We start from the raw sequence: 27,472 nt of genomic DNA, 5'->3' as shown, positions 1-27,472 counted from the left end.
TAGGATTATTGTTAAGTAATCAAGTCCTTATTACTGAAGAGCTTCAAGTAATAGTCATAGCCAGATGTTACAAAGATTGTTTTATTGTTCACTGCCTCCATGGATATGTATGTATGTATATATATATATATATATGGAGATATCAATTGTTTTGCCAATGAAAATAATTGAACCAAAACTAAAATTACTTATTTAACATAATTTGTTATGACAGATTTCAGATTTAGAACATAAAATGTCTATCATCATGTTTGAAAAGACTAAGCAAATGAGTTATAGGCATTGTAACAGGGCTTCTGAATAAATAATCTAATTGATCCAAAGGATCTTATGACTAATGTCCATGTTGTGCAGGGAGATTTAACCAACCTGACGAGTATTCATATATAATATTGATAAAAAGAAAAGGATATTGAAAATGACCATAATTTCAAGATTTTTTTTTTAGATTCTTGAATTTAGAAATGAAATAAGCGACGGCTTTAACATGTGATCTAGTATAGCACTTCCCAAACTGTGGGCCACGGCCCCCTTGGGGGCTGTGAAATAATGAAAACAAATTTAAAATGTTTTAAGACTTACCTAAACAGTCCTGTCTTGTAAGTAGATGTAGATTTTTTTTTAAATCTTAAAAGAAACGTATTTAATTTTTATTATTTATTTCTTTTTTGTTATTTTTTATATTTTAATGGAAAAAATTGCACATTGGTGTTCACAAATTTTGCTTCCTGCTTATTTGGGCGCTTAATGAATATTAGTAAATATATGCTTTTTCATATAAGTTTCATTTCAAAAGATATTGATAAGAAGCACAAAAAGCTTACAAATGCAAAATCTTGAATATAAATACAATAAATATTATAACAATATGTCTGTATTACGATGTTTTTTTTTCGATGAGGCCGTGAAATATTTTAATTTTTCCAAATGGGGCCTTTACATCCATAAATTTGGGGAGCACTGATCTAGTAGACTTGAAAAACATTTGATAGACTGTTCTATTTACCATATTATCAAATGTTTATCAGATTATGTGTTAAAAATGCCTCTAATTTCATCTGTAAAATCAAGAAACCAGAATAAATCTTTCTGAATTTATGGTAAATTTCAATAACTTTCTTTTTACCAACATTCCATATGATTACTCATGTCAGGTTGGTTAAACCCATAAATCTGATCCTGCACAATGTGGTTCGGACATTAGTAATAAGACCCTTTGGGTGAAATACCAAGTTAGTAGAAAAGTATACTCAAATAAGATTGATTATTCAGGGGAAGTTCAGAAACTCTGCTACATTGCCTATACCTCATGCTTGAAGAGTCTTTTCAAATGTGATGATGTTGGACATTCTTCATTCAAAATCTGTCAAAACAAATTATATTAAATAAGTAATTTTAGTTTTGGTTCAGCCATTTTCATTGGCAGAATAATTCAAAATGATAAATAATTTTGCTCTGGCTGAATGGAATTTAGTGAAATTTAGTACTGTGTATATGTATATACCCAGTTCCAGAATTAGTTGATCTCTGTCACACAGGTAAGTAGAATTTTTTATTTCATAAGTAATATATTATACTTGATAAAAAATTATATTTTTACTGTTATTATCAGACATCCAAGGACTCATCATGGGAGGTCCCTTTCTTCATACATACAGCTTATCGCATAGTGCATTAAATACGCTCACATTCACTGTACTCTCAGGCAATACATTCTAATCATTCACCACCCTCAATGCAAAAAACATGCTTTCACACCCTTCTTATATAGCTTACAGTGAGGACCTCTTGTTCTCCCACTATTATATGACAATCCTCTTCCATGTTAATCTGATAAAAAACCCTTACCAACATATGTCTCTATCATAACTGCCCATCCTCCTTGACTCTACAAATTGCATTTCTCACCCTTTCTTCATACACAATATTCCAGAGATCAAAAGCCACCTTAGTCACCTCTGGATACTTTCCATTAACTCTTCATCCTGAGGTAACCAAATCTCTGCACATTAGTCCATATGTAGCCTAATCAAGGTCCTATACATTGGAACTATAGTCTCCTTCTACAAGTTGGTGTCCTCCACATCATTGCCAGAATTCATTGTGCTGCCCCAATTTTAATGACATGGCTTCTAAATTTTAGGTCTCTATTCACCATCACCTCCAGATCTCTTATTTTCTCCACCTCCTCCATTATATCCTCACCAGTTGTATACTCTACATCCCATCTTCTTTGCTTTCCAAATTTTAAAACTTTGTACTTTACAATGTTGAACTGGCATCTCCCACTCACTTGTCCATTCACCCAGTCTATTCAAGTCTTCTTGCAAAAGCCACAATATCTGCTCTACTGGTCATAGTCCCACCCTTGCATCATCTGCAAACAGCTGTATTATTATTCCAATTATCCCAATATTATTCATCTACAAGTTAAGCAGCAACAGCCCAAAAGAAATCCTTTTGTATACTAGTGATTGGAATATTGCTCCTCTCATACACACCTTGCTTGATACCTATCAGGTCAATATCTTATCCAATCTCATCCATTCCAGTTTAACTATTAAGATTACTAAAATTTGACCTTCCCTTAGTAAACCCATACTAACCATCAAAGAGAATAGTACTGTTGTCAACCCAGTTCTGATCTTGGCTCTCACTAACCTCTAACACTTGAACCACAACACCGGACACAGATTGGCCTAGAATTTGAAGCTTGAGTTCTGTCACTTCTCTTACAAAGCACAATTTTGCCTTTCTTCCGCTCCTTTAGAACTTGGCCCAATGTAAGACTCATATTAAACAAGTATGTCATGGCACGTTCCCTCAAACGTGCAGTGATATTTCATCAAGTCTCACTGCCTTATTAACATCAAGTTTGTTCAATTCTTCACACTCCAAATATCTCCTGCTCACTTACAGTCAGTCTCTCCTCTTTTCCATTGCACTCAAACTCTCTGTGATGTCATATTCATGAGGATTAACTGCTCATTTAACCTCTTCATTAAATTTTCTGCAGTGATTATCCTTTTGTCATTTTCATCAACCAGTGTTATCCTTCCATAATCATTGTAATCAAAAATATAGGATATTTTCTGGCATTAGCTAACTGCTGCTCATACTGCACATTTGTTACCCTTACCAACTACATCCACTTCCTTGCCTGTTCTTTGTGCAACCGATTATTACCACTCATCTTATGATTCCTCCATAATGGCTTCTTTCTCTAAATTGTTTGCTTAATCTCTACTTTCATCAATTTCACACCTACTTGACCCTGGGAATACATTTAGACATTGCTTCTATTATTCTTGTTTTAATCCCAAGCATAAGCAGACAAAGCTGGCATAAGAAGTTTGACATAAGATTACAGAGTGTTTTTCCATTGAAATTAACCATCAAACTGAAACCCAACAGCAGGTGTCGAGCAGCAGAATACTTCAGTACAACCTGTAAGTACTTATAGTGTATTAAAACAGCTATCCTTCCAATTCAAAATCAGCTACGCGTAAGCACTCACGATGCCTACCGTATGCAGCAAAGATGGTGACAGCAAAAGCCAATGCCGAATGAGCACCACGTGTCTCGACAGCACAGTGCCGTCGACCGCCACCGACAAACCTATTACATGCCGCAGCTGCAAAACCAGTGTCACAGACAGAAAAAAGGGCATATACTGCAAGTTCTGTTGCCAGCCACTGGCTGCACGCTTCGTGCGCGAAAATAGACGAAGCTGCACATAAGCTACTTATCGAACTTAACTAGCCGTTCTTCTGTTTGCTGTGCCTTCCTTCTGTAAAACAACTTCTGAATATAGATAAATGTGTCGAAAGCCTCGAACAGCACATCAAAGATTTACATGAAACTTTTACCAACAAAATACGTGCAGTCATAGCTAAGCTAGAACAAATTGAAAACCAGCGCAACACAAGCTCCACTCTGCCAGTGAAAGAACTTCGTGGTCAAATCGCATCAACGGTAAATGACTTGATGGAGGCCAAACACAAAAACTCAGTGCCATCATTTTGAACTTCCCGACAGAAAACGGAAAATCATTACAAGAGGACATCAACAAACTAGCCGAAGAATGTAACATTGATCCTAAGAACATCGTTAGTTGCCATCATTTCGGGCCTATAAATAAAAAGAAGGACGGTACAAACGTTCCGTGCCTAGTAAAAGTGACTTGCGAAACACTGACAAGCACCTCAAAAATAATAACAGCGATCAACAAGTTCAAGGACACCTGTCTCCAGTCGTGCATACGTACACAACCAGACCTAACATTTGCGCAAATAGAACAAAGACACCAGCTTCGAAGACAACTTGAAGAAAAATGTCAAAATAGTGACAACAGTTGGACCAGATTTACTAACTACAGACAAGATAAATTGGTGAAAAAACCAAGTGATGCCACTAGCAGCCGTCATGGAGACCAGCATGCAGGCACTGCATAGGAAATGTGCAAGACCCATGCAGTCCAACATACGACTCACAAAACTCTACACATCCACTATCCGTGGCCTAAACTCCAACCTGAATAGTGTCTGCCGTCACCTACAGTCTACCAAATCTCACCTACTCTTTCTGGCAGAAACTCAAATCCCCCAGCACCACTTATCTCAACCTTCCAAACTACTCACTCTTCAACAACTTTTGCCCCAAGGGTGGTGTCTGCGCATACATCCACTCTGACATACCTTGCCAGAGAGCACCCAACCTAGAATCACCCTTCCCCACTCAGTCCAATTCATCTGCTGTCTCTATCACTCTCCCAACACAACAAATCGGTCGTTAGTGGTGCTGAAACATTTGCCATCACTAATGACCTTACACAACTTGTCCAGATGCCAACCAGAATATTAGATAACCCAAACCACTCCCCAAACACCCTAGGTCTCTTCCTCACCAATGACCCCCTCCAAATACACAGTGAAAGTAGTGATCCCCCTGGGCAATTCTGACTACAACTTAGTGGTCAGAATTGCCCAGGGGGCTCACTACTCCTCTCCCATACAACGTTTACACAGACATTCCCATACAAGAGTAGTTTGGCACTATAACAGTGCCAAGTGGGACAGCCTCCGCAACTTCTATGTATGTATTCCCATGGTTGGACTATTGCTTCCGGCCTTCCAACCAAACATATGCACCCAGCTTATTACCAAAGTAATCCTCACTGGCATGAATACATACATTCCACACAGCACACTCTGAACTGCCACTCCCTAACAAAATCCTGGTTCTCCAAAAGATGTGCCAAGCCTGTAGAGATGAAACACCAGACATACCACAACTGGCCGAAATCAATAACCTCATCCTCCTTCAAGGCTTACACCGAACTCATCCAAAAATAGAGTTCAAAAGAGCAAAAAGCAGGAAACTAGCAGCCTGTCCAAATGACAGCTGAGCCTTTTGGTCTCTCACCAAAGCAATTAGCCGTAACTTCTGTCCAACACTATTCCCACCCCTATCACACCCCCGATGGCTTACATCATCACCCACAGAAAAAGCCAATCTTCTGGCCTCATACTTTGCTTCAAATGCATGCATAACTGATGATGGTTAATGTTCCCCAACCATTCCAGACACCCAACATACAATGCCCCCTATATCCTTTTGCCAGGATAAGATCAGAAAAATACTGTCCAAATTAGACACAAAAAAGTCTCCTAGCCCTGATGACATTCCTCCAATTGTTCTGAAAGTTTGTGCTCCAGAACTGATCCCTATCCTATGTCACCTATATATATACTCTCCTACACCATTGGAATCTACCCCATAAACTGGAAATTGGCCTATATTCAGCCCATTCCCAAGAAGGGTGACAAGTCACTGCCAGTCAGTCACTGCCCTATCTCGCTTACCTCAATCCTGTCAAAGGTAATGGAAAAAATCATCAATTCCCAACTCCTACACTATCTTGAAGACACTCGCCAAATAAATGACCGTCAGTATGGATTCTGCCACTGCCGATCAACAGATCTATTCACATACATCACCCATCTCTGGACAAATGCTATGGAGAGGTTTGGCAAATCTCAAGTGGTTGCATTAGATAACTCTAAAGCCTTTGACCGGGTCTGGCACAAAGTCTTACTAGGCAAACTACCATCATTCGGTCTGACCCAGGACTTCTGTAGGTGGATTGCCAGTTTTCTGTCTGGATGCACACTGTGTGTGATGGTGGACGGCTTCCTATCCTCTCACCACTCAATTAATGCTGGAGTTCTACAAGGTTCTGTCCTCTCACCAGCCCTCTTCCTGCTTTATATCAATGATCTACTACAATTGACCTCCAACCCAATACACAGTTTTGCAGACGACAGCACACTACACTCCTCGCTTGCATTTGATAAGCCTTACCCTACACAATCACCTCAACCTACAAAACATCTACCACCACCCTCAACTCTGATCTCCAAGCCATCCTACAATGGGATTCAGATAACCTCATAAATTTCAACTCCAATAAAACCCAGTTCTGTACTATTTTCCATAAAAAAGAACAATTTTTCTCCAGTATCCTTTTTGATGATACCCAAATTTCCAGAGAGTTTGAGATCTCACTCCTTGGAATCACCCTCACATCAAACCTCTCCTGGCATAAACATATCTCAAACATTTCATCCTCAGCCTCAAAAAAAACTAGGATTTCTCTTTCGTTCAAGATGTTACTTCACCCCCGAACAGCTATTAACATTATACAAGTCTGCCCAACTATTGAATACTGCTCCCACATATTGGGGTGGGGCCCCTAAAGGCTCTCTCAAAATGCTGGACTCAATGCAGAGGAGAGCAATGAGACTTATCAATGATCCATCCCTTACCAACTCTCTCCCCCCACTTTCACACAGATGTATGGTCTCTGCAGTATGTTTATTCTACAAATATTTCCATGGGAAATGCTCATCTGAAATAACATCAATAATTCCCCCACTCAGTACTAAGCTCATTGGAACACGTGCGGCTGCTGCACAACATCCCTTCACAGTATGCCTAGAAACAAACGGAACAAGTTTCTTTTCCTTCATCCATGCAACTGCTGCACTGTGGAACGTCTCCCACCTGCTGTGTTTCCCAAGGAATACAACTTAAAGTCATTCAAATCAAATGTATAAAAATTTCTCCTTTCCCAACCCACTACCCATACACGGCACTAATGTACTATAGGTTGACCAACCAACCTCCTGTGTATGGGCCCAACATAAAAAAAAAAAAAAACAGAAGTAATCTTCACAACTAATCTATTTGTATATAGAGGCTGTTGACTTCATATCAATTGCCTCATATCCCATAATTATTATTATCCAGGCCTCCATGGAGTCAAAAGACTCATCGTGGGAGGTCGTTTTTAGGAAATACAAAGTCTATCATACCACTCCTTGAACCCATTAACCATCCCCACTACAACCACTCTCTCAGGCAATGCATTCCAAGGTTCAACCACCCTCCACAGCAAAGAAACCACTCCTCACCCTCTTGTGCACAGCCTCCTTTGGTAACTTCCAGGGATGGTCCCTTGTTATCGCTCCTTCCTGCTGTTCCACCAAGTGAAAGATCTCTCCAATGTCTACCCTGTCTGCCTCTCAACAGTTTAAAAGTCTCGATCATATCACCTACCTCTCCTTCTTCTATCCACCAAACTCTGCAGTCCACATTCCCTCAGCCGATCCTCATAACTCATATTGTACAGTCCTGAAACCATCTTTGTTATCCGCCTCAGTACCCTTTCCACGGTCAATTTATCCCCTTCAAATCCTGGGGACCAAATCTGAAAACAATAGTCTAAGGTGGTGATCAGAGCCTTATAAAACAGAATGATAACACTTTTATCTCTGCAGGTCAGCTTCCTTCTCAGTATTACAGCAATCCTCTGAGTTACCCTTACCACCTTTGCAATATGCTCCTTGAATTCCAGTTTTCTATCAATCATCACCCCCAGATCTCTTGTCTCCCCCTACCTCCTCCAGTACAGCTCCTCCAATCGAGTACGCATCCTCCCATCGATGGATCCCAAACCTCAAGACTACATTTTGCTGCATTGAACCGATAATCCCATTTATTTGCCCATCTGTCTAGTTTATTCAAATCCTCTTGCAGAGCTGCCACATCTGCACTATTACTGATAACTCTTCCCAACTTCATATCCTCCGCAAACAAATGTTTCCTTGCAATCCATTGACAATATCATTGATATAAAGATTAAACAATACAGGTCCCAGTACTGAGCCCTGTGGAATCCCACTTGTAACCTTCTGCTTCCTTGATATTGCCCCATCATACACAACTCTCTGATACCTATCAGTCAGTCAATCCTGAATCCATTTGACTAACCTGACATTTAAACCCATGTGCTGCAACTTAAATATCAGCTTATCATGTGGCACCCTGTCAAACGCCTTTGCAAAACCCCCAAAAATGGCAATATATGCCTTTCCCTCATCAACCGCTCTTGTCACTTTATTATAAAAGACAATCATATTACTAAAGCAAGAGCACCCCTTAACATATCCATGTTTATTCTCGCAGATAACATTACCCTCATCTATCCAACGCTGTATATAGTCCCTCACTAATTTCTCCAAGACCTTAACAACTACTGATGACACACACAAAGTGGCCTATAATTAGACACTTCCAGTCTGCTACCACCCTTGTGCAGTGGGTACCTTTCCCACAGCCAGACTTTTATTGAAAAGCCAGGTCAACGGAGCTGTCAGTTCTTTAGCACATTCTCTTAAAACCCATAGTGAAATACCATTCAGTCCAACAGCTTTATTTGTATCCAGAGTACTCAGTATTTGGAACACACTCTCCTCTAAACCCCGATCCTGCCCTATCCCTCTAGTATTAAAACCTCCTCCAGGATGAAATACTCCAATAAAGTGCTCATTGAACAACTCCACTATGTCCTCTGCATCAGTCACTCTATTCCCATTTTTATCCCGCAATGTCATTCTTCCACAATCGTTTCTCCGCCTACTGGCCACATAGCTAAAAAATTCCCTAGGATTTTCTTTGGATCTTAGTTCCAATCTCTTCTCATATTCCAGTTTTGCCTTCCTCACCATTCTGGTCACTCTCCTGGCCTGCATCTTATATTCTTTGTGTATCTGTCCTCCACCCCTCTCCTTGTATATCTTCCATAATCTCTTTTTCAGCTGCAGTTCCTGTTTGATATCGTTTGTCATCCACTTTACACCAAATTGTGTCTTCTTCTTCTTCACCCGTGGAACACAGCTTACTATTGCTGCTAACAAATATTCTTTCACAATTTCCCAAGCACTAATGATATCCCAACCTTCCAATTCTGCCCTCCATGGAACTGCCCCTAGTTGATACCTGAGACTACTATAATCACCAGCCTTATAATTCCACATATGTTCCCTTTTCTTTGATACACCTGCATGTCTGTTCATCTTCCAAGTCAAAATCACATGGTCACTCTCTCCAACTACTGAGAGAGAGAGAGAGAGATGTCATCTCATTTATTATCAGCTCTTCTGATGCTATGACCAAATCCAAAACTCTTGAACCTCTTGTTCCCTCCATCACATGCTGCCGAAGACATTTGTCCCTCAAGAATTCCAGAAATTCTATCCCCTTCTTAATACTTGCATTTTCCTCTTCCCAGCTTATACTCTGTAGTTAAAATCTCCCATAACAATCATTCTTCTTGCACTTGCTAAGCTCAACTGCCTAAATCTCTCCTGGTCCCCACCCTCTGTGCTCCCTGGTTTATAGCAACACCCCAATAAATATCCTGCCTTGGCCATTTCTACCTCATACCATGCTTTCAAAACCATTTGTGTCACTGCCTTCCAAAGCCTCTGCTCTAAGAGGACATAAGTCATCACTTATCATAAGCAGTACTTCACCACCATGCTTCCTTTACTATCCTGCCAAAAAATGCTGTACCCTGCCACTTCAATTCCAGTTATTATATCATCCTCTGTCAACCACGTCTCAGAGATCCCAATAATCTTTGGCCAGGTTGATGCTATCACGCAACCAATTCATTTCCTTTATTTCGGATACTCCTGGCATTAGTATAGTGCATAAAAATGTCACTGCTTTTATACATATCATTGTCCCCTCTCAAACCCCCCCCCTGGGCTCAATGTTTCCTGACATTGTCCCCCTTCCCCCAAGCACCCATTCCCACAAGAGGCCATCCCTGCTACCATCCACCCTGGGAATTCTAGTTTCCCTGCATTGACACACTGACTTGCTCAGATAACAACAATCTTTCCAGATGCCTTAGTCCTTCCTCATTCAAATGCAAGCAGTCTCTAGCATACAGTTCCCTTCTGTCTTCAAACGCCCTCCAAGCATCCACATATTCCAATCCTCTCTTCTCACACATTCTGGCTATTATGTGATTCACTATTGATGCTTTTCTGCTCAGCTCGTCACTATCATACCTTGGCAACACACACACAATCTTCCCTCTCTGCATTTTCTTTTACACAACTTCAAGCAAGAATCTCAGCTCTCTCGCCGCCCAATTTACACTGCCTCTCAAGTCATTCATGCCTGCCATCACAATCATCTCATTCATCCTTTCACCCCTCTTAATTGCCATAGCCACATTCTCTGTTGTTCCTCCAGGCAAACACTCCTCATGCATCCTATCTTGCATACCACGGATCATTGAGTCACCATACATTACACTTCTCACCATTCCCTCGCTTCCACTTATCCTATTCTCTCCTCTTGTGTTATTCCCATAACTCTCTCTCATTCCCACTCTTCTACTATTCCCATTCTCTCCTCTTCTATCATTTCCATACATCTCTCTTATTCCATCTCCTTTGCTGCTCCTATTCTATCCTCTTCTAGCATTCCCATACCTCTCTCTCATTCCCTCTCTCCTACTGTTTCTATTCTCCCTTCTAGCATGCAAGAAAATTATGGGAAGGGCTACTACCTAGATAATTGCAAAACTTATTTATTCTCAAGTATAATATTCTTGAATGAATGAATTAGCTAAACTGTCCACTTTTAAACAGCATAAAAATTTTTAGCAAAGTATTTGGTGTACCATTCCACATATTTGAACAGTATTCTAAGGTTGGACACATTTGGGATTTTTACGTAATGATTAGACAATTTAATGCACTGGTTGTAGACCTCAGTGCTTAGGATATTTTAGCATTGCAACATCTACCAGTTGAATAGGAGGAATACAGCATACTGTCACTGGTGAAACTATGGAATAGCTTTAAATGAGAGAAGGTCATTTGTATTTCTGTATTGGCATCCATTCACCATTAACATGCAGCAAGTGACAGGAATGAATAACCAATTACAAAGGATGAAAAGCAAAGCATAGAATGGCAATTTGCTGACTAGCTTTCTGTGCTAGAGTTGATTAGTTGTCTTGGAAATGTCAGATGCAATAGCAGCACAGATTTCTCCAATACTTTCTGTGGTCTGTGTGTATGCACACATGAATGCACACTAGCATAAATGTAGGCTAGAAGATCTCATGTAGATTTGGAATGATGGAATGCGTACTTGTAGTCACTGACTAACTGGTATATTACAAGTATGCATTCTATCATTCCAAATGCAGCACTAATTGGGTTAGCAGTCAGTAGAAGGAAATACTAGGCTAAATGACTACATTCTTGAAGAAGTAAATTTTCAGTACCCTGGTTCCTACATAGATACTCTGACATAGTGGAAAGAAAAAAAACACAGAGCTCTTTCAATTCCGCAAAAGTCTAACTAATATCTGAAGATCCAATCTCATCACCACAACTACTAAAATTTGTCTGTAGAAAACAACCAGTCATGCCATATTTACATATGGTGCCCAAACATGGAACATCTTATAACATCTTGTAAACATGGAACATATTAACTCAACGAGCAGTTAATATAATCAATAGCTTTGGGACAACATACCCTCGAACAATACCAGGATATACATGGCAAGATCACATTCCTAATACTGTCATTCTTGAAGAAAGCCAGCACAGACCCCCCCTAACAGAAACAATTCATAAAAGTCAACTGAGATGGTTGGAGCACTAACTTAGACATCCACCTTCCCCTACATTCAGTGTTCTTACTCTCTACAACCCAACTAACAGACAGACACAGAGGAAGACCAAGGAAATAGTTTTGGCAACATAAGCAAACTTCACTTTGAAGATGAGGCTCATGAACTATTTGATATCTACCATTTGCCACAGAGCATCCTAACTCACATTCATCTAATAAACTTTACCTCCATGAGATTTTGTTAGATGAATATTTCTGTGTATAATTTCTTGTTCATAAATGATGATTTATTTTTTCCTTCCTGGAATGGGCTGAATATAGGCATGCTTTCATGCTGTGAGATAAGTAAAAATAAATAAAGATTAAATATTAACATTTCAAAATTATTCATTAATAATAAAAAGTAAAATCAAGTTAACAGTTCTCTTACTTACCAACCCATCCAAGAACAGTAGGATTCTCAGACCATGTACCACTGAAACCAAAAGTTTTCATTGGATTGTTCTGATTGGCAGAGCCATGAATAGAAATAATGGTGTTTCCTGATTTGTAAGTTCCTAATTGACAAAAATAAGAATTGGAAATGAGACTTCTCCAATATATCAGGAAATATTAAATTTGTAAAATCACAAATCTGTATACAAAACTCGAAACTGTTGACCATTTTCTTATTCTCATTAAATATGTATATATTTTAGGATTGTGATTTGTCTAATCGTTATTTAGATATGTTTATAATAAAAGGCAACCAATAATAATAAGTCATAAGGGTCATGGCATCTAAGAAGATGACTACAGTAACAATAAATAAAATAAATCTTACCTTGTGTGAAAAAAAAAAAAAATTATTAGCAGACAGTGCAGAGTAGAATTACTGCCCAATCAGATCTTTAATTCATTAATTAGGTTTCAGTGTGGTTTAATTTGTCATGACAAGCTATTGAGTTGAACACATTAAGAGTAAAGAGATGAGATGATCTCCTCTTGTTTTACATTCTTCAGTCCTAAAACCTGAAAACCAAGCCAGGCTTTAAAATAGTTTAAGCTATTAGGCTTAAACTACCGTATACTTAATGACCATTTCAGTATTAAGCTTATTGTGATTTTGTTAAAACTAGCGCTGCATAATGTATGTAATGTATGTACCAATGTAATGCCATAATGCATATATTGAGTCCATGCGGTTAGCCAAGTGGCTACCGCAACTTCCCCAGGCATTTGGTTGCAAAGCAACCAATATGCCTGGGGAAGGAGTGTCCTGTGTTCGATTCTTGTTGCTGATGTGAGGAGCTTAAGGATCTTTCTCAGACATAGCCCAGTTAGCTGGTCTTGGGCGTGGGCAGCTGGGGTTTTTCCAATCCTGCAAGCAGGCAAACTGGCCCCATGAACACACACGGATTTCAGTCAGGAATACTTAAGTGTCCCAGCCATAGGCCTGATTAGTCAGCTATGCCAGCCTGGATAAAATTTGGGGGAATTGAGATGGTACTACTTCCCAGTAAAAGGGGCCTCACGGCCAGTATATCATCGTACACTATAAATAAACGCATATATTATGGCATTACATACACCTGAGAATGACTACTCAGACCAGTTTCAGCTTTTTGAAGTTTCATCAATTGATGAAGATACTAAGAATTTCTTATTTTCATCCTTATTTTCCATACATCTTTTCTCTAATTCAAAGTATTATGATAATTTAGCAAATAAATATATATGATTTTGACACTTGTATATGAAAATGACTTCTGCCATCAAGATGGTGCTCAGTAATTTCATAGGTCTATATAGTGACTCTTGCTATAATGCATGGCATCGTGATACAGAAACTTAATATGAAGTCAGATGCTCTGTATACAAGAATTCTGGTCATGAAGATATTTCAAATGCAAAGTTTTTTTTTTTATTTGCACTCGTTAAAATAAGGAAGCACAAATATAATTTCTTTGTCAAATATATTATACTTTCCAACCCATCAAAAATCTTGCTTTTAAAATAAAGTTTTTAATTAAAAAATAGCAGCTTGTTTTTATACTTTATTGGGTAGACCAGAAATTCCTATACCTTGTGGTCTAGGAATTGTACGCAGACAGGATAATCTGTTACCATATCTTGTGTGTCATCTTTCTCAGTATGGTAGCACTAGCTAATTCAAATGCCATGCAGATATCTTTCAGTGTTTTGCTGGTCTTGAGACATGGATATTCCTCAATAAATTCTCACTTACCAAAATCTGGGCTTTTGTATAGCCACTATGGTGATGTGTTGCACTTCCTCGACTAATCTAGTATTCTGCATTGTTGAATGTTTCAGGACATGACATCAGTGTTGCACTGATGTCATGTCCCCTGCCATATTGAATATTTCTGTGCCCAGAAATATTCAATATGGCAGGGGACATATTTCTGTGGCTGCATATTGAATATTTCTGTGGCTGCTATGGCTCTGTGGCTGCTATGGCTGCATATTGAATATTTCTGTGCCCAGAAATATTCAATATGCAGCCACAAGGAGGTTATAGAAAAAACTGCAAGATAATCTGGTATTTCAGTAATGTATCTCTCGTGGAAAGGCTTAGACGTTGGTTATGCATTTTCATTATATTATTTAAGGAAATTACAACATACTAGGATATACATTAAAATAAATTTTACTATATTTCTATATTTCGGCAATGTCACGTTGCCATTTTCAAGAACTTAAGTACAAGACATGTGCACGCAGGCACAACAAAACAATAAGTGAGGAAGAAGTATGAAGCTATTATTTCTCCTAAAGTCCTGATGGTGCCCTCTAGCAGGCAATGTTGGTATTCTTGGGCGATTGGGCTGAAGGTCTTCTGATGTAGGTTTCCCAAATTTGAGGAAGTCTCATGCAGCCAAATTTGTTGAGGTTTGGATCGTTTCTTAGGGCTGAAGCTGATTCCATGAAAAACCTTTCATATCTGTATTTGCTACGGTGTATTATTCTGGCTTTCTTCCACCATATTCTATGGCAGGTATCCAGCGCATGGTCAGCAAGACCAGAGTGGCTGTATTGGTGAAACCAGATGTAGTCCTTGTGTTTTGAAATTCTGAAATTTGCTGTCCTGCCTGTTTGGCCAAAGTAGGACAGCTTACAGCTGCAAGGGATCTAGTATACACCAGGTAGGTCTAGGGGGGGGGGGGGGTTGGTCTTTAGTTGAGCAGATAAGGGATGCAATTTTTTATATACTGTATATTATATGGCTGTATTTAAAAATCATATCAAAATTCAGATCATGTGTGTCTCACTCTAGTATTTCCTAATGATAATGTAATCTCACCACTAAGCATAAATCATTTGTGCTTCTTGCATAAATGGCATGCATGAAGCATAGCTATTGTATATTTAATCTTTATGCTTTCCATATTTAAAATCATTATTATTACGGGCAACTCCAAGGAGTCCTTAGACTCATCGAGGGAGGCCTTAAACATCATATTAAGAACAACTATTCGGCATTCGCATTCATTTACAGTCATGGCACCCACAACAAACTCTGGCAGCTTATTCCACTCATTCACCACTCTCCAAGTAAAAACACCTAGTTCTAACACCCTTGCTAACTACACTCTTGCTCAGTTTCCATGGATGGCCACTAGTTCTCCCATCACCAGACCTGTTCTGAAAAATTTTCCTCTGAATTAATCTTGTAAAATCCCTTCAGTAATTTGAATATCTCAATCATGTCACCCCTTTTCTGCCTATCAACCAATTTCTGTAGCTCACAGACCTTCAAGCTGTTCTCATAAGGTTCATTCCATAGACCAGCTATCATCTTTGTCACTCGCCTCTGGATCCTCTCTACCTCCTCCCCATCAAGAAGAAATCCAGACCCAGATCTGGGCACAGTAGTCAAGATGGGGTCTTATCAAAGCTTGATAAAGAGGAACAATAACTTGCTTATCTCTGCTCGTCAAAGTATTCTTCAGTAACCAAGTGATCTGATGAGCTGATTTAGATTTAGCCACTTTTGCTATATGCCCCCTAAACTTCAACTTCCTATCCACCAACATACCCAAATCTCTGGCTTCGTCAACCTCCTGGAACACAGTTCCACCAATGTGATATACTGCTGCTAATTTTTTCGCCCCAAAATGCATAGCCTTACACTTTGCTACATTAAACTGACATTCATTCTCATTAGACCAGACTGCCAGTCTATCCAAATCATCCTGCAAAATTTTGACATCATGTGCATTCACTATTGCTCTACCCAACTTTGCCTCATCAGCAAATAAATGAACAGTTCTTCTCAGATCCTTTCCTATATCATTAATGAACAAATTAAATAGCAGTGCTCCAAAAACAGAATCCTGTGGCACACTACTAGTAACAGGCCGTCTTTTGGACTCCACTCCTTAATAAACTACTCTCTGATATCTCTCCATCAACCACCCTCCTATCCATCTCACCAACCCTATATCCATGCCCATGTGCTGAAGTTTACTGATTAGAATTCCATGTGGTATCCTGTCAAAGGCCGTAGCAAAGTCCAGCAGTACCACTGTAAATCCATTAACCTTATCCAGTTCAGCCGTCACTGTATTATAAAACATGAGCAAGTTACTGAGGCATGATCTACCCTTCACAAAACCATGCTGTCCTCCATACAGTATCCCATTTTCATCTATCCATTCCTATTTTGCTCTTGACTAATATCTCCAAAACCTTGAAAACGATTCCTGATATGCTGATCAGTCGGTAATTTACAACAGCAATCTTGGAACCTCCTTTGTGCAATGGAACTATCTTCCCCTCTTTCCCCCCCTCAGGACTAACCCAAAGCTCAGACTTAAATTAAACAATATGGTCAAGGGAACTGACAATTCCTTTGCCTCCTCATGTAAGACTCGAGCTGGTATTCCATCCAATCCCACAGATGTATTTACATTAAGGTTCTGTAATATACTATTCACCTCCATTTCATTCACTTCAAATTCCTGTATCAGCCATTCGTTCTCTCATTCCTGTAATATCACAGCCTGGATGATATACTCTTGCAAAGTGTTTGCTTAGTAATTCTACTATTTCAGCTGATTCAATTACCTCCATGCCATTGGCATTCCTTTCTGCCAGGGATTCACTGGCAGAAAGGAACTGTTTGGGATTCACTTTAGCTTGCATTACTAATTTCCTTTCATAATCTGATTTTTCTTTTCTTACTGCACTAGTTACCCTTCTGGCCTGTGCTTTGTACTGTTCGTGTACCTGCAGGTGACCTTTCTCCTTAAATTTCATCCCCAATTTTTTGTTTTTTTGCAGCTCAAGCTTAATGGTGTTATTCATCCATTTAACTCCCACTTGATTTACTCTACAGACTCTAGGTATGCAGTCAGCCATTACCTCCCTCAAACGCTCTTTAACCACTTCCCATGCACTATCAACATCCCTTGCAGTTTAACATGCCATGGCACTGATCCAAACAATCTCCTAAGCTTGTCATACTTACCAGCCTGGTAATTCCACATTTGTCCTCTCCTCCCTCCAATCAATGTTACCATAGTTGAACAGGGACAAATGCTGGTCTTGAAATTCACGCTTGCTCTTGTTATCATTCAGGGAGTGAGAGGTATGATTGAAGTCTGATTAGTGGAATAATGAATTACTGGCCATTTAAAACTATGTATTTAGAAATTTATGTACATTTAATCATACAAATTCAACATTTATTTTACAAATGATATTCTATCTCTTTCAATTTAGCTACTTGAATACAAATTCTACCCTATGGTTCTTCTTTATGAATTGGTAAATAAGATCGTCATAAAAAGTTGGTTGTAACTTAATTTTCCCAAGCAACATGCACACTTGTAAAGGCTGGCTGAAGCTCACTGGCTAGAGCTACGTTAACTGCGTACGGCCTGTGTTTAAGCAACAGAGTGAGATGACATGAAATGGCTATGCATGCGTGTGCATGAAATCACAGTGGAAGCTCCTACAACCGAGCCAGTCAAGATAGCTTTGACTATACAAGCAAGCATCGGCCTTCTATACACAATGCAAAGCTCAATTATTGCCATGCAAGCTTAAGACATCTTTTGTCTACAAAAATAAAAGCCTAAATGGAATGCTTATAAATGCATGCATTTATTAACAAATAAATATTACTTCTTTCTCAATTAATGAGCTTGCATAGCAAGCATGAATAATTTGCCACTGTAGTTGAAATCCTCCATAATAATTACCTGTCCTCCACTCATTGAGTCTATTTGCCTATGCATATGTCTCCATCATCTATTCCATTGCCTTGTCTATAGCAGCACCCAACTGTAAATTTTGTTCTGCTGACCTCAATCTCACACCAGATAGTTATTGATGCTATCATCAATAACAATCCTTCCCCCATTCTTTTTCCTCTGTCTTTCCTGAACACACTTACCCCTCACATTCTATCCCACTAGCTATATCATCTTCTGTTAGCCATGTCTCACTAATGCCAATAACTTGTGGCCAGGAAAAACTAATCAAGGCCAAAAATTCCTCCTCCTTATTCCAAATACTCCTGGCATTAGTGTACATAAAGTGCAGAAGTCCCCTAGCCCTACCCCTATTTTGACACTTTATACTAACTATCCCATTTTGGTTTGTTATCCTTTATTCTAACTCAGGCGTATTAAACACATTCTTACACTCAACTGCCTCACTGATGCCTGCATGTCCACTTAACAGCATCCCCACCCTCCCTAAAAGCTCTAGTTTCCCCGATTCTGCATATCCACTTTCATTTCATTCAGCAACAATTTTTCCAGTCTCCGAACACCAAATCCATTCAGATGCAAACCATCCTTCTTGTATAAGTCCTTTCACCCGTCAAATTCCACACCACTCCTCCTGCATAACCTACCATAGAGTCATTCGCAATTATGGCTCTCCTTCTCAACTCTACTCTGTCATACCACGGTAACAGACTATCTTAACTCTCTCATTCCTTCCTTTTGCTACCACTAGTAATTCTTTCAAGTCCTTTCTCATAACAAATTTTTCACCTTTTAAATCATTCGTTCCAGCCACTACTATCATTTCTTTCACCTTATGCTTCTGTGCTCTAATAGCCTCACTTACATTATTAATTTTCACGCCTGGAAAGCACGATTTTGTCAAACTCTCATCTGTTACACCTTTTACTGCTGAATTCACCATATAACACTCAGTCCTTAATTTTTCTTTCACTCCCAATCATGTTCTCATTTATTTTATCATGCACTTGCTTCTTTTTGTAGTTGATCCACTCGGTAGACATTTTATAATCGCTCCAGCTGCTGCTTCGCCCTATGTATCACTCTGCACATGGCTAATTTGGGTGAGACAGAGCTTATGTATGGTATAGAAATATTACCTTTTACCCTATTGGTCTCTTCATTATTGCGAACAGGTGGATTTAATAGGAATTTGTCAATTGTTTTTTGTGAATAGCCATTTAGTTGAAAAGTAGACCTGAGAAAATTGAGTTCTTTATTAAGTTCTATCTCATCATCAAGAAGAGAGCGAGCACGATGTTCTAGTGTAAAAATGATTCCAAACTTTTGAGGAGGATAATGATGGGATTGACCGTGGAGATATCTGTTGGTGTGGGTAGTTTTTCTGCAAATCGAGATTTTTAATTTCTCTGAGGAACAGGTCAGTTTGATGTCCAAAAAAGGAAGAGAACCATTAGCTTCAACCTCAGCTAATTCAAAATTCAAAAACGTAAATTTTATGTTTGGATGGTGATTATTTAGATGTTCTAGGAAGTTCAGGAGAGATTCGTTGCCATGGCTCCAATCAGGAAATGTCATCAATATATCTTTTCCAAATTCTTGGTTTTAAAGGTAAGAAGAGATGGCTTTAACTTCCAGATCTTCTAAATAGATGTTCGCAAGTACAGGGAGACAATGGCTTACCCATTGCAAGGCCATAATTTTGTTTATAGATGGTGTCCTGAAACTTAAAGTATCCTGAGTGGATGCAATGAGTAAGTAAGGCTATGATCTTTTTTTTTTTTTAGATAATTTATCTTTGAGTAGTACAAGAACTTCGTCCGTAGGAACATTGGTAAATAAGGATGAAATCATGGCAAAACTAGCCATGATTTCATCTTCCTTAATAATAATATCTTTTATACATGAAACAAAATCTGCGGAGTTTTTAATAAAAGATGATGATTTACCAGAGAGAGAAGAGAAAGGCGTATGTTTCTAGGTAGTTCTCAGTAGATTGTTGGTCCGGTTGTGGAGTTCGTGGGTGGGATCTCTCTCGAGGATCGAGTAAGTGTCACTCCGTGACAATTTCCATCATGTTGTTATGATATTCATCAATGTTAAGAACAACTGTGGCGTTGCCTTTATCCTTTTATATATATATATATATATATATAAAAATAAAAGTCTCTTAAAGCAACACCTCTCCTTTATAAATCCATGTCAGCCATTATAAAGTATCTTATACCTATTAATGTTTTTTTGGCTTATAGTCCTAACAACCTTTCCAAAAAACCTTAACCGTATCTGCAGACAGACACTCATTTTTTATAGAAACATCTGTTTTAGAACCTCTTGTGCAGTTGGACTATTTTATTTTCCTTCCACTCATTTGGAACCCTTCCTCTTAAGCTCTTTAAATAAATAGATCAAGGTTATTGCATGTTTCTTAAAAATACTGGTGATGACAAATATCCAGACACATAGCTTTATTAACTTCTTACTTAGCACTTTGCATCTCCTTCACTATTCAACTTGAAAGTGAGTTAGCCAGTCTCATATGGAGGTGGCAAGGTTTTTTCATATGTAAAACTTGGGTATTTCATCCACTGAACAAGCAAACCAGCCAGAAATGCAATGTCTCTCTTACTAAGATTTCATACTAGTGATGGGATGCTGTGAAAAGTAAAATAGACTGACAAAATACATTGACAAGGTGCTCATTAAATGATATCTTCCTTTTACTTGCCACAAAATCTTTGGATTTCCTTTGACCTGACTCATCAAATGTGTATATGTCCCTGTCGTTGTGTCTGTTTTTTGTTTTTTTTACTGTACTTGTAACTTATAGCCTACATCTTATATACTCTTCAATCATGTGATTGTTGCCTACTGTCTTCCATGGCTGAATAATGAAATCAGGCAAGCAGTGTTGAAAACATGAGCAACTCTTTCCACACTGCTTGCCTGATTTCACTATTTAGCCATGTTATTTCTCCCTCTGCCAATAATTATCTGTTTGTCCAGCTCTTGCCATACAGTTATATGCTTCATGTGTTTTAAGCATTTTCCATTCTCTAACAATTTTCTCTTCATCATGATATTGACATAAGTTGAATACATCACTTTTCATCATTGCATACCACATAGTTCCAAATATATTCCTTTTTTGACTGAAACTTTCACTTAAACTTTCTTTTCCTGTGCATGTTTTACTTTATTCTATGGTCATCATCATGCAACAAGTAAGTATTGTGATGCTCATCTGTATGTTGCAGTTCATTTCCATTTGGACTGTTGAATGCATTGGCTTCTAAAAGAGATACTGCAGTCATCATCATCATCATCAAATTCCTGCCATGTACCCTCAAGGGGTGTACAGGATATGACAGTACTACATGAAAAAATTACATCATTACTAACTTCCTATCTACAATTTTCCTCCAAATCAGTCTGTTACTTGTCAAGACGCCAACATTATCAGATCTTATATTTCTATCTTCTAAGGCACTTTGTACCATATCAATCCATCTATATCTTGGTCTTCCTCTGGGTCGTTTTCCTGCCAACCTGGCAGAGAACACTTGTTTTGCTAATCTTTCCTCTCCCATTTTATTTAAGTGACCATACCACCTGAGATTAGCTCTGCTAACACATTCCTGGATGCTGACAATGTCAAGTTCTTTCCTAATATCCTCATTTTTAATATGATATTGCCATTGATGCCATCTGTTCACGCCTCTAATCTTACTCAGGACTCTCATATCTGCGGTCTCTAGTCTTTGGTCAAGTGTTTTACTTCTGACCCAGCTCTCAGATCCATAAGTTAAAACTGGTTTGAACACTGTCTTGTATACAGCTAATTTAGTGTTCCGACTAATTTCTCTCTTATTCCATATGAATTTATTCAATTGACTTCCCACCATACCAGCTTTGCTGATTCTGTTGTCTATTTCTATATTTAATTTACCATCTTCAGTAAAAATCGTGCCTAAATAGCTGAAATGTTTTACTTGTTCCACAGGTTCTCCATTCACAACACGGTTGACATTTTCAATGATTCTGCCTATTTTCATTGTCTTTGTCTTTTTATTGCTGACCTTCATACCATATCTATTACAACAGCTATTCAATTTAGTCAGAGAATCTTGCAGACTTGTAGTGGATTTATTTAGAAGTATAACATCATCCGCATAAAGTAAAGAGCTGACATTAACATCTCCAATTTTGATATCAGGTTTAATACCACTTTCCTTCATAATGTGATCCATATAGATAATGAATAACAGAGGGGATAATGTACATCCTTGTCTCACACCAGATTTAACATTAAACCATCTTCCTGTACTTCCTTCAATTCTAACTGCTGACTTACAACTCAAATAAAGACTAAGTATTGCTTGATATAATGCCCCATTGACACCATATAACTGCAGTGTATTGAATAGCTTCTCTCTTGGCACCTTATCATATGCCTTTTCCAAATCGACAAAGCTTAAATACAGATCTTTGTTATATTCCCATGCTTTCTCAACTATTTGTCGTAAAGTGAAGATCTGATCCTGACAGCCTCTATTTGGCCTGAATCCAGCTTGTTCTTCACCAAGCTTTTCTTCCACAATTCTTCTCAACCGTTTCTCAAGTATACTTGCATAGATCTTGCCAGGAACACTCAGTAGGGAAATACCTCTGTAATTCTCACATTCAGTTTTATTTCCCTTTTTATATATGGGTACTATGAGAGCTCTACTCCAATCATCGGGAATTCGTCCCTCTGTCCAGGCTTTCTGAACTATGTAGCGCAGCCACTGTAAGACTTTTATACCACCATACTTCAGCATTTCTGGTCGAATATCATCTACTCCTGCTGCCTTTCCACATTTCAAGCCTTTGATGGCTTTTTCTACTTCAAGTATGGATATGTATTCCTGACTGCATGCCTGGTCAGTGTTTTTTTATCACTGTGCTGTCATCACTGCTTGTTTCATTTAGCAGTTTTTCAAAGTAATTACTCCATACTTCAAGGATATCTTTTTCTCCTGTTTTCATGTCACCTTTATCATCTCTAACTCCTTTTACAGCACTCTTTCCTCCATTCCTAAGTGTCTTCAACCACCTCCAGAATATTTTGCCACCTTCTTGATATTTATTTTCTATATTCTTGCCAAAGTCCTCCCATGACTGATATTTGATAATTAGCAATGCTACAATTAATACAGACTTCAACCTATTCTAGATATAAGATGCACATCTTCTTTTGCTAATAAGAGTGGATTGTGAGAGCTCATTCATACCTTTATAGTAATTCTGAACAATAAACACCAAACTACAAATTCTTCATTTGCTGATTACTTATGTATAAACAAAGCATTATCTTACCTTGTAAATATTCAGAAGCCTGTGGTGCAAACTTCAAAATTGATCCAGCTTTATTGAACCATTTTCCCTCTAATCTGCACGTATCAATATCTTCAAAATAAACAGAATAATATAAATTTATAATATAATTTTTCTTGCAAGTAAAACTGTAATTATTATAGTATTATTATTGTTAACAGACCTTTGTGCAACTCTGGCAGTAGACTGACTGGAGGACATCTTACTCAGCTAGTAACATAGCTGTCATTCTTTCTTAAATTCATTCATCACTTCACATTCATGACACACTGCTACAATGCATTCCACTCATGTAAGCTGTGATATGTCGTAAATATAATTTTTAATAATGTACACTTTTTTTTTAACTACAAATTTTATAAAGATTCGTTTGAAAATCACAAATATAAAAGAAGCTAATTTCTGTAATTGCACCTTAGTAATATGAAATGTGCTTTAGGCCAGGCTAAAAAGCTCCAAAAGGTTATAAGATTTCATTTTATTTAATATGCTTTAATTGACATAATTTTCATAAGTGATAAGGCTATAGCTTCAAAGTTTAGGCTGGTTGTATATCTGGAGTTGTGGTGAAAGTATTGGAGAGATTGGTGAGAAGTAGGATATAAAAATGTGTTGATAACAGTAGTATTCTCTGTGGTTATCATCATGGGTTTGTTAAGGGGAGATCATGTTTCACTAACTTATGTACTATAACAAGGTGACAGATACCTTGGATAGGGGGGGGATGCATATACAGATATACAGTGGTGTACTTAGATTTTGCAAAGACTTTTGCCACATGACAAGTTCTTATATAAATTGAAACAGATTGGGATTGGATAACAGACTTCTGAGTTGGATCAGTAACTGGCTGTCAGATAGATATCAGAAAGTTGTATGTGGAGATGCAGTATCCCAAAAGAAAAGGCTGTCACTAGTGGTGTGCTGCAGGGATCAGTTTTTGGGGCCATTGTTGTTCAATTTGTATGCTAATGATATTGGGATGGGTTTAACTAGTGATATGCCGATGATGCAAAACTGGGGAAAGCAATGTAGAGTCAAGCAGAGTTATGGCCTTACAAGAGAACTTGAATGGATTGCATGAATGGGCAAGTAAGTGGAACTGTCAGTTCACTGTTGCAAAGTGTAAGGTTTTGAGATTTAGTAAGCAACATGTAAAGTATACACTTGGTGGGGAAACTTTAATGGGAGTTGAGGAGATGAGAGATCTAGGAGTGATGGTGGAGAAGGACCTGAAATTCAGGGGCCACAGTGCACAAATCGTAAAGACGTCACATCAGATAATGCAATGATGCAGAGAACCCTGACATGCAGAAATAGAAAGGTTATGATGCCATTGTATAAGGCCTTGATCAGGCCTCATATGGATTATTGTGCTCAGATTTGTCACCTAGTTTTCATGGTGTATTTTTCATAGAAAGGATATGTTGGAAAAGTGCAGAGAAAATTCACAAAGGTGGTCAGTGGTCTTTGGAATGTGGGTACGAGGACATATTGAGAGAATATAAGTTGCAGAGCCCATGAATATGAGGAGGGGGAGGGATATGATTGAGACATATAAGCTAGTCAGGGGTTGTTATCAGGTCGACAATGAGGAGATTTTTCATAGAATGGCGTGGGGGGGGGGGTTAGAACAAGAGACCATTGCTGGAAACTATAAGGAGGGTGTGAGCAGAGGAATGAGGAGTAGGTTCTTTGCATGGAGAGTGGTTGGTGATTGGAATGCATCGCCTGGATGTGTTGTGGGTGAAGACACATTGAATCAGTTTAAAGCACAGTTGGACAAGCATTGTGTGCAATAGCGTGTGCCTCCCACAATGAGTCTGACTCCGTGGAGGTCAAATGTTAATAATAATAGAGGTAAAAACCCAAGTAATGAATCTAGCATGGAAATTACTTAAGTAATTTTGTTAAGTCATTGTATATATGAGTATATTAGGTTGAAAGCCATTTTGGCAAAGAGGGCATTCAAATATTTTAAAAAGTTGCAACTTGGAAAAGGCTGTAATAATAGAAATAAAACAGTAAAATTATTTATTTTATTGTATTATAAAGTTTGAAACAAATTAGGTAAAGTAATTATATATCATGAACATAATAATTTTTTTTATTCTTATTAAATTAATTATGATCTTTTTAATACAACTTTTGTTGTTGAACTTCTTTAGCAAGTTTATCAGTACAGTATTTGGTAAATACACCATAATTTTTCATTTCCAGACATGATGAAAGAATCATTATTCAGATGGTTTCTCAGCTTATTTTTAATAAAATTTATGTTAGAAAATGTTTGCTCACAGAAGTATGTCTATCCAAAAATCAAGAGAAGCCCAAATGATACATGTGTCTTCATTTGGCTATGTGTCAGGTAAACAGTTTTACACATCAAGCATAATTTTATTCTAGTTGTGTGAGTTATATGTTTGAAAAATAATCTTATGATATTTTTGATTTAAATTGATTATATTACTTAAAATAAGTTTTTTTAATGAAAATAGAAATAAACTATCCACCTTTTTGTTTTCATAAAAAAAATCAAATTAATCTCTGGAGAGTCACAAAAATTTCTCAGAGCCTCAAGTTGCCAACCACTGGTATATATTTGAAAACTTGTCAAGAAGTTCCTGGGTAGATATATTTTATCTTCTGCTATACACAAACATGTAGTGGAAGAAAAAAGATATCCCGCCCACCTGCAGTAAATAATATAGTATTGTGTCACCAGCCAATGGAAATCATCTACCATCTAAAAATATTCATAAACATTCATGCTACAGTAAACCCTCAATTTAATGGACTAATAGGGGCTAAGGGATGTCCATTAAATTGCAAATACTGCAATTTTATCAATATCAGCACCTATAATAACAAAAAAATTGCTTTACACACAATTTTTAACACAGTTTTCACACTTTTAGATAAGTTAATGTGAAGTTAATGTTCGATGTTGAGGTGCTTGGTTTAAGTAATCCTACTTTGAAAATTTTTTTTCAAACTTTTTTTTAACTTTTGAATTCTGCTGTTTTATTTATAATTATCTCCCTAAAATTACAAAAATGTGTGTAATAAAACTGCCGCAGAAAATCATGCCACGCGACAAAAGAACCAATTACAGTGCGATTGGTGTGATCATGTCCTAATCATTCGCCAAACATGTTTTATGAGCGGTGACTCATTTATGTCGGCTAAATTACTACAGTGTTTTTCCAACATGTGATGGCCTATTCACCAAAATTTGTTAAAAATAACCTGTTAATTTAATTATAAACAAATTTTGGTTAAAAGCACTTTAAATTTAACAGGGTGTTAATTTTCACATGTGACATACGAACCAGAAATTTTGTCCGTTAAATTGAGGGTTTACTGTATAGTCGTTGTTGTTGTTGTTGTGTTTTTTTTTGACCCAAAGCCTATTTGCTGGAGAGCACAGATTCTCTTCACTCATTCAACCAGTCCAACACCTTAAAGGATAACTTCTTTACACCTGAATAGTAGTACTTAGGAAATTGAATCAAGGAGCCTCAGGTTGCCAACTCCTGATGTATATTTGAAACCTTGTCAAGAAGTTCCTAGGTGGATATCTTTTATCTTCTGCTATTCTTCTATATTATTCCCACCCAGCTCTAGAGGCAAAATATGAGACTTTACTGGGATGCTTCGCACCTCTAGTAAATAGTTTGGTATTGTGACATCAACCAATGATTTGCCATCTAAAGACATTACAAAGATTCATTCTATAGTGTTTTTTGAACCAGAAGCCTGTTTGTTGGAGAGCACAGATTCTATTCACTCAGCCAACCTGTCCAGTATGTTAATGGTAACTCCTTTAAAGCTGAACATTTAGCAGTACCAGGCAATTTAAT

General features: G+C 37.9%; 2 protein-coding genes across 4 annotated transcripts in view; one reads left to right on the top strand and one right to left on the bottom strand.

The window, feature by feature from the left end:
* Positions 1-27,472, bottom strand: part of LOC150110210 (uncharacterized) — an 88,509-nt gene that overhangs the window by 26,106 nt on the left and 34,931 nt on the right. For both annotated transcript variants that reach the window (XR_016548866.1, XM_090398405.1), the window contains exons 6-7: positions 23,592-23,681; positions 12,447-12,569 (exon numbers count right to left, since the gene is read on the bottom strand). Coding sequence is in view for 1 of the 2 variants with exons in the window: in XM_090398405.1 (XP_090254531.1) it covers positions 12,447-12,569; positions 23,592-23,681 (213 nt within the window). In the remaining variant the exon portion in view is untranslated. The remainder of the gene's footprint in view (positions 1-12,446; positions 12,570-23,591; positions 23,682-27,472) is intronic.
* PIG-U (phosphatidylinositol glycan anchor biosynthesis class U) overlaps positions 1-27,472 on the top strand; it is a 276,485-nt gene that overhangs the window by 225,130 nt on the left and 23,883 nt on the right. Inside the window, exon 13 of one of the 2 annotated variants that reach the window (XR_016548864.1) lies at positions 25,830-25,977. The exons of the other annotated variant lie outside the window; for it this stretch is intronic. The gene's annotated coding sequence lies outside the window, so the exon portion shown is untranslated. The remainder of the gene's footprint in view (positions 1-25,829; positions 25,978-27,472) is intronic. 2 annotated transcript variants of the gene reach the window in all.

This window comes from Typopeltis vanoorti, chromosome 1 (genome assembly GCF_054136105.1).
Source record: "Typopeltis vanoorti isolate ZY-2024b chromosome 1, IOZ_Tvanoo_1.0, whole genome shotgun sequence".
NCBI classification, from domain to species: domain Eukaryota; kingdom Metazoa; phylum Arthropoda; class Arachnida; order Uropygi; family Thelyphonidae; genus Typopeltis; species Typopeltis vanoorti.
The sequence above is the reverse complement of the archived record's forward strand: the minus strand, read 5'-3'. Positions and strand labels throughout refer to the sequence as shown.